Source organism: Pleurodeles waltl, chromosome 6 (genome assembly GCF_031143425.1).
Source record: "Pleurodeles waltl isolate 20211129_DDA chromosome 6, aPleWal1.hap1.20221129, whole genome shotgun sequence".
Lineage (NCBI taxonomy): Eukaryota > Metazoa > Chordata > Amphibia > Caudata > Salamandridae > Pleurodeles > Pleurodeles waltl.
In genome coordinates, this window is record NC_090445.1 from 379,131,585 (window position 1) to 379,146,142 (window position 14,558).

Genomic DNA, 14,558 nt, shown 5'->3' on the forward strand with positions numbered 1-14,558 from the left:
CCAAGGGTGCAACGGAGTCCTCGGTCAGGTTCGGCTGCACAGGCATGAGTAGGAGGGGAGAGGAAATGGCTATGATGAAATTAGGTCAAACGGGCCCGAGGAGGTGCAAACATGCGTACACACATTAATTTGCCTCCCCTGTCCACTGCTTCCATGAGGACCTGGGAGGACTGGCAGGCACGACACTGCATGCTCCCCCTAGATGAGGCCCGCCAGAGTGCACATCATGGCAGTCAACGGCAGGCCGCGTAACCAGTGTGGTGCGTGGCTCTCGCCTTACATGTTAGGCCTTGGCTCTGCTGGAGAAGAAGCTGTTGTGGTGCAGTTTCCAGAGTAACTACTGACCATTCGCCCAGGCAGCAATCGGAGATCTCAGCAGCCAGCTCCATGCTCTTGCAGGGAGTGGTGGTTCTAAGCCCGGCTTCAACGAGCAAGGGTTGTTTGAGCCTGTAAGGCTGGGAGCCCCTAAGCCAGCATGGCACAGAAGGACAACACAGACACTAGCAGGTGGGGTAGTCAACTGGTGAAGAGCACGTGTGCCAGGGCCCTTTTTATTGATAGTCATCTGACAAGTGACGCTTGTGTTGGAGGGGTATGTGGTTAGTGTATGACCAGCCCTCAGGAAGGGGTTGAAACAGTCTTGTGTCCAATAGGACCCTACAGAGTGCAGCCAGGAGCTTGCTCTGAATGCATTATGTGATCAATGTCATAGAATGTTCTGGCTCAGTCAGGCTTTAGACACTCCCTTTCACCAAACCAGCCCTGCAGTCGTTTGTGCTGCTGGACTTGAATTGGTTCTACTGGTTCAAATCCGATGAGATGCCAAGGCCGTGGACTTCTTTAATTGACATTTGCGGCAATTAAATTAATTTGACAGTCTGTTTCCCTTTGAACTTGTTAAAAATCTGCAGACACGGAACCTTTGGGAGGCAGTTGGCAAATACCTAGTTCTGACCTCTTTATTATGTTAGTTTTTCAAGAGTTGGGAAAGATTTAAATCATTTCAGGGGGCTAAGCATAAGAATTCAGTTGTTGAAGTTACCATTTGTATATACAGTTCTTGTCAGGCTAACAGCACAATATGTACTTCATTGTGCACAATATGTATCTCATGCACAATATGTATTTTATCATGCACAATATGTATTTCATCGTGTGCATTACTGCTTCTTTCCATCTGCTTCCGAAAGGTGGCAGGGCTGGGTTCAGTCGGTAATGTATCTACTTAGTTGGCTTATGTCTGGTGTCAAATTGGCAGCTCAGTTTGGCTTATTTGCGAATAGCACTATACACACTGACTCATGGGAGCCCACTTTTATAAAGGAAAAAGCAAAACTACAAGTATCACAAGTCAGTGTAGTGCTGGCTGATTTAAAAGGCTGGACTGGTTTAAGTTGTCACATATGACGTCGGTGAAGTTTATCTTTATCAGTCACCGTTGGTATCATTCCTGAAAGGCGTTCAGACCTAGAGCACTGTATCAAAAGTTAGTATAGCAAGATTGGTAGTCTTGAAGGAATTACTACGCCTATCTGGAGATCTTGTTCAAATGTCATCTTTATCAGCTCTGTGTGTCAATCTTTACATAGCTGAAGTATTCTTCTTTTCATTTATGTTATCTACCTTTCACGATGCGTGATAGTGATGTGGTATTGATGTGTGCTTCTCCAGATGACGAAGTTGGTGCTCATTCTGAGGAAGAAGTGGACAGCAGTAATGGACAATGGCAAGAATACACATCAGAAAGTGAAGATGAAAGTGATAGCGATAGCGGTGAGAGACCCTCAAACCAGGGGAGAAAACAGCAGGTATGTCATTGTGGTCAGCTAACAATACCTTCAGATAACCCAGTGTCCTTCTGGCACTTCAGTGTAAAGGTAGTAGAAAAGTCCAGTTCTTACTCGGGGCTGTGCAGGCTAGTAATATACAAACCCAGCAGAGACACAAGCAGAGACAAAACATTCCCTAACACTACCACTTAAGCCAGTGGTTTTACTTTGGAAAATTAGTACTTCCAAAGTACACTTCAGTCAACACACAGGTATATGCTAAACATGAAAGCATAAAGAAGCCTTCGCCTACTTCAGGTTGATATAGAGTGCTGCATAGCGCAGGAATAGTGACTCTGAGCTGGATGTATGTGTGCCTGGGAAGGGTACAGTACAAAGGCAGAGCAGAACTTGGTGGTACATGTTAGATTAATGCATGTGCTGAGTGTATGTATTCCTGTGAGGAATAAATTACATGAAAGGTGCATTGTGTAGTGCTGTGTTTACACAATGAAATGCATCTGCTGGGTGTACGTGTTCTTGTGAGAAATAGAATACAGGGAAGATGAAGTGTTGTGCAGCACACACATGGTAAGTATATGTACTGGCAATGTCTGCATTTGCAAAAAGCACACCCTGGTACAATAGAGAGAGGCTACAGTCTTGAACGCTGCACACAGATTGAATGTGTGTGCTGAATGTATGTGCGTCTGTAATGGCATAATTCATGGAGGTAGCAGTACTTCGGGAGTATTTGTGCTGTGAAACTACACACAATGCAAGGGTGCCTGCAATGATACAATACAGGGAGGACCCTGGTTTTCTTTTGGGAAGCCGAGCCCTGTCTGGTGAACACTTGAGGAGTAGAGGAATTCCCCAGACAGATTTGTGGATGGCTGCATTCCTGTGAGCTGGGTGGGACACACAGTGGAGGTGGGGAGAAAGAAACTCCTCCTTTACACTTCAAAAGGTTGCTCTTTGATTCACTGATAGATCACATGGAAGGGGTCTCAATGCATCTCTAGAAGGAGATGGGGCTGATAAGGGAAGCCCTGGATGAAATATTTGATGCACTTATCACTGTGGCTGACATTGAAGTGTGAACTCTAGTCACTCCTATGGCCTGTCCTGTGGGACAATCTGCTTCATTCTTTCCTGCTGTGACAAACAGCCTTTCAAGAGGATAAAAGGGAAAGTAAAGTCTACACTTCAAAAGGAGCAGAACCCCAACATAACTTTTTGAAGACTCAGGGCCTGAGTCACGAAACTTAGATTAGAAGTGTTAGTTTGGACCTGGCATCCAAGTTTAAGTCTGAACTTAGGGCCTGATTCACAAAGGTAAACCAAAAGTCTAAGTTTATGACTTTTGATATTCACAAAGGTAAGTTATGAGTAGTAACTTTATGTCTGGGCTCTCCGTGTAGACATAAAGTCTAGCTTCGCTACTTTTCTGTATTCACAAAGGTAGGTTACTACTTGGAAAGTTAGACTTTTGGTCTAAGTGAAATTAAATGATGACCAATGTTGATGACAAATGTTTAATGGTGTTTTTGGAATATCATGGTACGCTCACTTGGGGAAAGGAAGTGAGCTGGAACTGGTAGCTGTCAACCCACTGTATTCGTGAGTGAGGACAAATCAACTCTGACTTATATTGTTTAGATTTTTGTTTTAATGTTAATCTTCATTATAATAAATAAACTATGTTGATACAATTTCAACAAGTAAGAATATGCAATGAGATCAAAAGTAAACAAAAATAATAATGTCATTAGTCTTTCTTTATTAAGTTGGTCATGTGAATGCTATACAACACAAACTAAGATGGTGCAGCACATATGCGAACAAGGTCATGTGGGTGACCGAAACACTTCTGGTGAACTTCGTAATGAATGAGAAATAAACATTTGTTGAGTAAAAGGAGATTTGGTGTCCCCGACTGGTCCTTTGTGGATTGTTGGAGTGACAGACGGTGGAAGTGCTGTTTACTAATATGTAAATCCATTAGCAGAACCAGCGAATATCCTGTTTCGGAGGAGGCCCACCTCTAATACAATACATGGGAGTACAGGGGCGACAGATGTATCAATGACTAGAAGTATGGGTTGGGGGAAGTTGGGAGTGAGAGAACTTATACAATGTTTGTTTTGTAGTTGTTTTATATGTTATTTTTTTAACAATATATATGATATGCCTGACCCTAGGATGGCCTCACGGTACCCAGAACACGACAGCTCAAACCCTATAACCAAACCCCCAAGAAGCTGTGGAGACAGCTTCCACTACTTTACTTTACTCTTGTGTTTCCTCCCCTAAATGTTCTACACAGTTTTATCTTGGAATATTAACGGTCTCTTTGAACGAATCAAATAGACTCCAATCCTCATCTGTATCAAATGCACCCACACCTCTGTCCTCATGCTACAAGAAATGCACCTTCTGGCGACAAAATGCCCAACTCTGCAATACTTCTGCAACAATAGAATATTTCACTCTGGCTGCACAAGAGGCTTTAGAGGTACCACCATACTCCTACATAAGACATTACCATTCACTGTAACATTGGATTGTCATGGTAGATTTATCAGGGTTGAGGGTACTCTGGCCCGATAACAACATAAATCTCTTTGTGTATGCATATGTCTACAACTCACGGACCCCCCTTTATAGGTGTTTAGAACTTCCCAACAGAACTTTGCAATGTGCACTGCCATCATCGGAGGGGACTTCATCTCCTCTCAAGACCCAATCGCACATTCATCTGCACCTTGCATACTGACCAGGGTGTGTAAAGCCAAACTGTTGAGTGACTGGTTGGTCTCCCTGGGGCTGTGTGATGCTTAGAGACTCTGGCATCCCCAACAAAATGAGTATATTCACACCTCCGCAGCACACAAAAACCCTCTCCAGCATTCACATGCTTTTTGTCCCACTAGACTCTGCTCCCCCCAGTGCCGATCTGTGAACATTCTTCCCAGAGGTATTTCATATCACTCCTGGCTAACTCTAATGATTGTGACGCAGGACATCGTCCGGCTACCTATGTGGCACCTCAATGCATGGTATCTTATGGATGAAGAAAGCACTGACTACTTAAATATAGAACTTCCCTTCTGTTTCAAGATCAAAGAGGGCACAGTGGACTCTCCCGGTATATTGTGGACTGCTAATAAAGCTACTATTAGTGAGATGGCTAAACAATACATAGGTCAGATTGAACAGGATAAACTTCACAAGATAACCAAGCTTGAATCCTCAATTTTAAACCTAGATTAAAGCCCCCCGGAACTTGATCCGACACCCCCATCACAACACCTTACAATGGGCAGAACCACACTTCATCAATTAGCCCTGGAAGAAGCCCAACATTGCTCTATAATGTCTATGAATACAGCAATACAACAGGGAAATTACTTTATTGATTGGCCCCTAGAGATATACTTTCTAGGGTGGCCTCTGGAGTCTATGAGTCTTCAGGCCAAATGAAACATGCTCCCGGGAAAATAGTGGAAAATGTTTGCTACATATTACTGTCAACTTTACACCTCCTAACTGCGTCCTAAAAATGGCGACACTAGACACATACTAAGAGACATTCCCCTGCCGTCACTATCACTATCCATGTGAACGACTCTTGACTCCTCTGAAGAAATAGAAACAGCAATACAAGATATGAACTCTGGTAAGACACCAGACCCAAACGGCTTCCCCCTTGAATACTACAGCACATTCTGAAAAACTCTCACCACCCCATCTCCTCTGAGACAATTGAGAGGGGAATCTTTCCACCAAAACTGAATACCACGACCATTGTGGTTATTCCTTAGTCTGAACCACCTGCTAGCCACTATGAGATGTATAGATTCATCTCCCTTATAAATACAGAGAATAAATATTCAATAAAATCCTGTCAAACAGGCTCTAAAATGTTATCCTGGTTCTAATTCATTCGGACCATGTCTGGCTGTAGCATCCCACACTGTTCGACGAATTCAGTTGGCACACACTTGTTTATGGGATCTCCGAGACCCATGCGCTCTCCTACTGTTGGACTTTGAGAAAGCCTTAAATTTGACTGACTGGTTCTTCCGGTATAAAGACCTTAAAGTTATGGGTTTTGGTCCTCAATTCTTTAGATACCCCCACCTTCTTTACTCAGGACACTCAGCACGGGTGCTAGTTAACAGAGTAACGCGGGACACCTTCCCAATTTATAGAGAAACCCAGCAAGGATGACCCTTTTCTCTACTCCTTTTTGCTCTGACCATTGGACCTCTTGTATGTTTGAGAGAAAGAACAAGAAGAGGCAATAGCTCTTTATGCAGATGCATTACTATTCCTTCCAAACCTTCACTTTTTGGTCCTTTGATGCATGCCAATGTTAGCAATATATGAAGGGGCCTGAGGCCTCAAACTCAATGCAAACAAGTCTCTATTAGTCCTCTGCTGAGGTGACAATAGCACTACATCCTGGCAGACAAGTATTCCAATACAGAGGCTCAGTTTCTGATATCTCGACACCTGGCACTGGAGTCGGCCCTTACATGGAACCCAAATCTCTCCTCCTTGTGAACATGATGGAACATGACTTCCATAGGTGGACACAAATCCGACTCAATGTGCTAGACAGAGTGGCCCTTTTCCAAATTCTAGTGCTTCCCTGTTACCTCTATGCTTTTCAGAACTGTGTTATAGATCCCTAATAGGTCGTTCAAGGACTTAAAGTCCTTGATTCGCTCCTGCCTATGGAGGGGCTGCCCCCCCCCTGCATCGCCGTGGGCAAATGCTTGCAATTGGTTAAGACCGAGGTATGGGGATGGCTGCTCTCCAACTGTACTACCAAGCAACTGTAGTGATCAGTGACTGGCTGAGTGGGGGGTGAACTGACCCAACCTACCAGGTGGAAATTGCTCTCCTTGACCACGTCATGGGCCTACTTTATGGGAACCCATTCCTCATTCTCTCCTAGATTGTACTAGAATAGCCCTCTTGAACTGCCAACATGCTCTGCATACAATGGGGTGAGGCCAAAGACAGACCGCACAGAGTCCCTTATGGTGGGGGGACTATCTCCAACACACAGCACAACTTGGGGGCTTTTCTAAATGGGATTGGATTGGGGTTACTACACTAGCAAATGTATCTTTGGGAGATGTGTTACACACCTTTCAGGATCTGCAGACCCAATATAGCTTATGGCACACCCAATTCCATAAATATTTCCAAATCAGAGATGCCACCTTTAAATATAAGGACGTAATGGTGAATCTACCTGAATTTAACCCCCTGGAGGCTAAGGTCACAATGGGAATGCCTGGGTAGAGGGAGTATTTCCCAAATATATCTCACTCTCAGCATCTCAGTTCCTGGAACTTAATCAGACTTGAGGAAAAATGGGTTAGACCACTTGACAATGTGGACTGGCGCGAGACTGTCATGGCCCGTTGGGAGCTGGCCATATCCTTTTGATTCCGAATGATACAATTACACTATTTCCATACCAACCACCTGTCCCATCAGCGCCTGTGGCATGCTGAAAAACTTCCAACCCCGACTTGCTATTGTTATGATTGCCCTGATGCATATTTTTTCCACATTGTTTGCAAATGCCCCAGTATTGCTGGATATAGGGAAAGCATTGGGATTCATTATTATATCGAAAATAGGGATATAATGTCTCCTTAATGGCTAAAGTGGCCCTTCTGGACATCCTGGGAGAGCTGCAAGTCATGCAAGGTGACTGAACACTGGCGGGCATGGCTTTCTTAATGGCCAAGAAAGACCTTGCCCAAGGATGGAAAAAACTGGTGCCCCCCTTACTGAGGACATAGCATGAAGGGGTGGACTGGTAAGCACAGAGGGAGAAACCCATCTACCAAGCATGGGTCTGCCCCACGAAAGATGGTAGAACTTGGAGTAAATGGTAATACCACTATGGATTGGGCTCGAGGTTGGATGAAACATTAGGGGACAATGAAATTCTACTTTGAGCTGTATTGTTCAGACCCATTGGGTCATCACTGGGGTACCTGTATGGTGGTTTAATACCTTTCAAACTAACAAAAACAGTTAATTAAAAATAAATACCCCTAGGCACTACATAAGACCAACAGAGATATTCTTAACTAATACATCTGAGATGAATAAATTATAAATAAGTTAATAACTTCAATGCATACTGCAGGTGTGTTATTGGCGAAGTTCATTCTTATTGCCAGGATACTAATCTTTATCTCTGTCTGGATAATTGACTAGTGAGTCCGGTCTCCAGAGAGCTGATGTTTCAGACCCTAATACCTTCAGGCAAACTTTAGCAAGGGTTGAGTTCCTTGATCTACTAAAATAAGGCCTCTCTGGCTCAATCTCAGGGCATTCTGTGCATATGGGCAGGACTGAGCAAACAATATTTGCAATCTGTTCCTCTGGCAGAGAGGCAGAGTTACTTTCTGTGTTAAAATGACAGTTGTCTCATCGTGTGAAACAGCAAAAGTATGGGGATATGCCCTTAAAAGGAGGGGTTTAAACAACACAATTACAAAAACTGTTCCCTCTACGGGCTATTGATTCCATGCAAGTTCAAATACCAAGTACTCATACCTAGTTCTTGAGCTGGTTACAATATTTTTGCTAATACTTTTTACTACTGCAGTGTGACACATCTTATATCATTCATTCTTTATATAATTCATTATGTAATTTCTGGGTATTTGAATTAACACAGAATCACCAGGGAACCGGTTTTGCATTTGTACTATGATTTAAAATACAACTATTGCAAACCACCAGATCAGTCCTGTGCTTCCTGGACCTGATGCCATTCTACATCCTCGTGGTACCTCAATCTTTTGAAGTGGGTATGTGTCAACAATGAAACCAGTGAAAGACTGGCTTCTTATCTCCAGTTCTGACATCAGCACCGAGCAGTTTGGTGCCCCATACTAATTTCTTCAAAAATGAGTTGTTTTGTCCCCAAGGACTTAAAGGAAAATAGTTTCTGATGCTTCCCAGTGGTCTGTGTCCCAATAAGCAACATAGAAATTCTTGTTTTCTGATCAACACAGAAAGCACAGCTGCATATTAGCTTCTAAGAGCCGATGTTCTAGGGTTAAAGGCTTTATTTCCTTAAATTCATGTAGACGAAGTGAAAATCTTGAGGTAGGTAAAAAACCTCTTCTGTATCTGGTTGGGCCTTTGCTAACGTTTAAGTAAGCTCCAGTGAGTCCTGTCTTCAACTTTTTGTTGAAGTTTTTTTTTTTTGTGTTTTTTTTTTTCTGGTGTGTCAAGAATGTCATCTTGAAGACCGGCTTCAAGTCCTGCATGTCTTGTCAGCAGGCGATGCACCTGATCTGCGAATCTGCACCTAGTGTGTCTTTGGTGCCTGGAGTTCGACCATGACCCGAAGTCATGCTCCAAGTGTGAGGCTGTGGATCGACAGGCTTTGAGGTAGCAGTCCCCGAAGCTGATGGCGGCCTGAAGCTCGACTCCGTGCAAGTTGAGAGGAAGGTCGTGAGATCGGTTGCGGGGTCCTCCATCTTAGTCGTCTCACTCCAAGTCCTCGGGCGATCAGGTAAGTTGAGGCACAAGAAACAAAAAACCAAGAAGCCAAACCATTCTTTGACTTCTCCTCATCCATGGGCCCACGAGGGAGCATCTACACTTTAGTCCTCATTCTGTGGAACCTGTGCCTGGACCGACTATGTGCCTCCCTGAGTTTCAAGGCGGCAGAGCAACTCCTGCCCAACTCCAAGAGTTTTACGAGACCATGCACCTCATTTTTGGGCAGCCTGACACTGCTGGAGAGCCTTAGTTCCCCGGGAGTCGGAAGGGGCTCCTTCGGGTTCCGTGCTGGCAATGCAGCCCTGACGCCAATGAGCACCCATGGATCCATTCCTGGATCCGGACCAGCACCTTTCAGACCACCTCGAACTTCCCTGATGCCGGTTCTGATGCTGACACTCCCTGTGGCATCTGCACCCACAGACAGCACCTTCCCCATTGTAAACCCTGACTCAGACACTTAGCCAGATGGGAGTCGTACAACGCTGACTCTGACAGTAGCCTTGTCTCCTAGGTTTTATCATGAGCCTTTTCCTAAGCGTTAGGTATCAAGGATGAATAGAAGGGGTAGCTGGAGCCTTGTGAATACCAGCTCCTCAAAGACACTATGGAATGGCATGCAGACTTGGGTGAAGCCAGCAGACTGGATAGTTCTTGAGATACTGGCATGATTTCTCCACCTACCTTGGCTACAGAGAAGGGAGCTTCTTATTTTATGGTGGTGAGGAGGGTGGCTGAGGTCCTGGACAGTGGAGGGAGAGGTGCTACAACTAGGAGTTTTTCTCCTCAGAATCTCTGCTCCTGTTTAATGAGGCCCTCACAGATGTCCTACGAGGTACCTGGTCCAAACCCCGCACAGGGGCTCCTGTGAACAGGACATTTGCCCATCACCATCGCACCACTCTGAGAGTTTCTAGGCGCAGCACCCCTGGAAGCCTGGTTATCCAGGCCTCTGCCTCCTAGGGCGTGTTCCCTTCTGCTTCCCTGGATAGGGAATCCAAAAGTTTGGACTCACTTGGGAAAAAATATGTTTTCTTCTGCCAGCCTTGCATTGCAGTCCATGAATACCTTATGCCTTTTGGGCCGTTCTGCCTAGTCGCTGTGGGACACGGTTGTGCAAGTGGTGCCACTGGTCCCGGAGGAGACCTGAGCCGTACTCGCTCTGCCTGTTGCTGATGATGGTAGAGATGCAGCAAAGGTCATAATCTGTTGGGGACTGGGCACTTCGACTCGCTGGGCATAGTGGTCTCATCAACAGTGGCTCTGAGGTGCCATGCCTGGCTGAGGACATCTGCCTTTTCAGTGGATGTCCAAGCTTCCTTGATGGACTTGCCCTTTGATGGCACTCGTCTTTTCAGAGAAAAGGCAGACTCTGCGCTCAAGCCCTTCAAGGATTCTAGGGCACTGGCCAGGTCCTTGGGCCTCGCAGTCGCCCCATGTCCGCCAGTCTGCCTTTTGCTTCTTTTGTGGTGACAGAAGGGGCCTCTAACTGTATCCATTCATGGCCAGCCACTGTGCCGCGCATGTTGCTCAGCCTCTGCGTGGCCGAGGGTGCGGGATCCACTGATCTAGTGGATCATGTGGCCAGCTTTCTGGACAGTCTGCTGACCCTCCCCACCTGCAGCAGCAGCCTCTAAACCTTCCTAGTCTAACTCTCCCCCACCGTAGGCCAGTTGTCATCAGGATTTGTCATAACCTGCTTCGCTGGCAATCCATCACATCAGACAGGTGGGGTTTGAAGGTAGCTCCCTCCCTTTCGGGAATACCCCTCTGTCCATGCCACCATCTTACGATTGGATAACGTAGGATCACTTGTCTTTTCTCTGCAAGGAAATCTCGGTTCTCCCTGCCAGAAGAAAGTTGTGGTTGCTATTTCTGCTACTTTCTGGTCCCCGTAAGGACAAGGGAATTTACCTTATCCTAGAACTTTCATCACTCAATCTGTTCCTCAAAAAGGAAAAGTTCAAGATGCTCACTCTTGTTCAGCTTTTAGCTGCCCCAGACCTAGGAAACTGGATGGTAGCATTGTACTTGCAGCACGCTTTTTTCCATACCCTCATCCTGCCTGCCCAGAGGCTTTACTTGCGGTTCACAGTAGGCCACAAGCACTTTCAGTTCACTGGGCTTCCCTTTTGGCCTTACCAGCGCCTCTTGGATGTTCGCAAGGGGATGGCGTGGGTGCAGCTTTTCTGCAGAAATCAGGGGTTTCAGTCTTCCTCTATCTCAGTGATTGCCTGTTGAAAGCAGGCTTGCCACAGGCGGTCATCCCCTACCTCCAGACTACGGCCAACCTCCTGCATTTGCTGAGGTTCACGATAAACGTGCCAAAGTCCCACCTGGCTCCCTCTCAGACCCTTCCGTTTCTCACAGCTGTTCTGTTTACAGTGCAGTTTTGGGCTTATCCTCCCGCGTAGCGAGTACAGGATATTTAGGCTATGATATTGATGTTTCAGCTTCTATCTTGGATTTCGATGAGAATGAACTTATGGCCTCCTTTATCCTACTGGCGATACATGCTAGATGGCATATGCAGGCTCTGCAGTGGGTCCTGAAGTTCTAGTGGGTGCAGCATCACAGCAATGCCTTCGACAAGGTCCAGATCTTGGAGGGAACTGTGCATGATCTGCAGTGGTGGTTAACAAACCCCGATTGGGTCAGAAGCAGATCTCTCTCCCTTCCCCAACCAGATCTGACCATAGTGACAGATGCATCACTCCTGGGATGGGACAGCCATCTGAGAGAGGTGGAGATCAGAGGCAGCTGGTCTCTGGCAGGATCCAAACTCCACATCAACCTGTTGGAGCTCCACGCAATCCGGCTAGCCTGGAAGGCATTTCTTCCCTCTCTCAAGGGGAAGATAGTGCCGCTGTTCACGTGCAAGACCACTGCTATAAGGAAGTGCGATAAGCAAGGCGGGGTGGGGTCATGGACTCTTTGTCATGAGGCTGTGCACCTCTTGACGTAGCTTGAACAGGGCATATCTCTGGTGGTTCAACATCTGCTGGGATCTCTGAACACCAGAGGAGACGCACTCAGCTGAAAATGTCTAGCAGATCACAAATGGTTTCTCCGCCCGGAGGTGGTGCAAGGTCTCTATCAGCAGTGGGAAGAGCCTTGGTTAGATCTGTTCACCTCTTCAGAGAAAACGCAGTGTCAATGGCTCCCTGTACATCTTTCTGCCCATACCACTCCTGCCCAGAGTTCTCAAGAAGATAAAGAACGACTGGGCCCAAGTAATGCTTGTGGCTCTGGACTGGGCACTGAGAGTCTGGTATCCCGAGCTACTGACCATATCCATTCATCCTCCGATCAGACTTCCCCTTCGGTAGAACCTTCTGTTGCAGTAGTAGGGGAGGACCCGAACCTGTCCTCTGTTCAACTTCCTGCGTGGAGATTGAGCAGCAGCAGTTGACAGCTTTTGACCGCCTTCTTCCCGAAGTCTGTGATGTAATCTTGGCAGCCAGGCGTCCTTCAACCAAAATGGTATACGCATGTCGTTGGAAGAGATTTGTGACATGGTGCACAGACAAGGCTTTTGTCTCCCTTTCTGCCCTCTCTCTGAGGTTCTATTGTTTATCATTTCCTTGGCTTAGCAGGGCTCTGCCATGGGCACACTGAAAGATTATTTGTCTGTTATTTCTGCTTTTATGAGGTTGCCTGATCAACCTTCTTTAAGTCCCCTGTTGACATAGGTTCCTCAGAGGTCTTACACATCTTTTTCCTCCATCCCTATTCATTATGCCTCAATGGAATCTGAATTTGGTTTTGACATTTCTGATGTGTACTCCTTCTTGTGCCTCTCCACAATTGTCCTATCAGGCTTCTCACTTTGAAAACAGCCTTCCTTGTGGCCATTACAGCTGCCCGCAGGGTGAGTGAGCTGCAGGCATTGTTATCTAAGCTGCCTTTTTTTTCCATCTATCTTGACAAAGTGGTGCTTCGCACTAGGACATCCTTTCTGCCAAACGTTGTTACTCTCTTTCATGTAGGCAATCCATGACCTTGCCTAGTTTTTACACTACCCCCCCAACATCCTTCTAAGAAAGAGGAAAAACTCCATCTCCTGGACCTTAAAAGAGTGTTGGTCATTGATTGTATAAAAGAGTTCTGGGTGGAAGGCCAACTCTTTGTAGTGTATATGGGTGCGAAGAAAGGGCAGTGCTCAAGCAGAGCATTTCCAGAAGGGTGGTTCTCAGCATTAAGATCTGCAAAGCCCTGGCCAAAAAGCAACCCCCATGATGGTTTTCATGCTCATTCTACCTGAACTAAAGCTGTGATGACTGCGTTAGCACTCGGAGTTCCAATCCTTGACATCTGTCAGGTGGCATCGTGGGCATTTCTGCACACGTTTACCAACACTACTTCCTGGTCAGTGAGGCCCGTAGGGACAGGCACTTTGCCTGTTCGGTCCTGTAGGACTTTCTGTTATGAACTTGGTTTGCAGACCCACCTCCGGGGATGGTAATGCTTGGGTATCTATTCAAAGACAAGGAATCTGCAACTAGAATTCTCTATCAGATGCACAAGTTACTTATGATCAGTAATACCTTATTTGGTAGAGACAATGGGCCTGATTTAGATCTTGGCAGACAAGTTACTCTGTCACAACGGTGACGGATATCCTGTCCCCTGAAATATAAATCCCATAGAATATAATGGTATTTATATTTCGGCGGATGGAATATCTCTCACCGTTGTGACAGAGTAAAGCATCTACCAAGGCCCAATACCTAGTTGAAGATTCCTTACCAACCCACCCATCCTCCCAGCTCTGTGAACTGATCTCAAGGGGCAAGGACTCCCCTTTCAGGGCTTTAGTTTTGACTCACCAGTAGTCAGTTTCTTTATTGTTCTGTGCTTCTGCCGTGGTAACTCCTGAAAAGAAAATGACCTCAGCGCACAAGGGTGGCGCCTATATAGGAACCGCAATGTCACATCCGTCGTGGACGGTGCTGACAGCAGACACTGAGACAATCAACGCCACCTATTGGTGCGCAAGGGTACCACTCACAAAATTTACGGCTCCAGTCTGACGCCTGCGGGAAAATCATAGTTAAGGACTCTGCAACTAGATATTGTCTCTACCAGATAAGACGCTGAAAAAAACAAAGGTTACAGGAACGTTTTAGTTAGGTTCTGAATTTACTCACACAAAACCTTTGAAATTAAGCAGTTATTATGCAGTCCATTGCTTCGAGTAGAGGAGCAAGTTTCGGGGTGTGTGTATGTGTG

General features: G+C 45.9%; 1 protein-coding gene across 1 annotated transcript in view; it reads left to right on the plus strand.

Moving 5' to 3' along the window:
• LOC138299768 (protein mono-ADP-ribosyltransferase PARP12-like) overlaps nt 1–14,558 on the plus strand; it is a 248,316-nt gene that overhangs the window by 13,197 nt on the left and 220,561 nt on the right. The window contains exon 2 of the mRNA XM_069238308.1: nt 1,672–1,808. Coding sequence (XP_069094409.1) covers nt 1,672–1,808 — 137 coding nt within the window. The remainder of the gene's footprint in view (nt 1–1,671; nt 1,809–14,558) is intronic.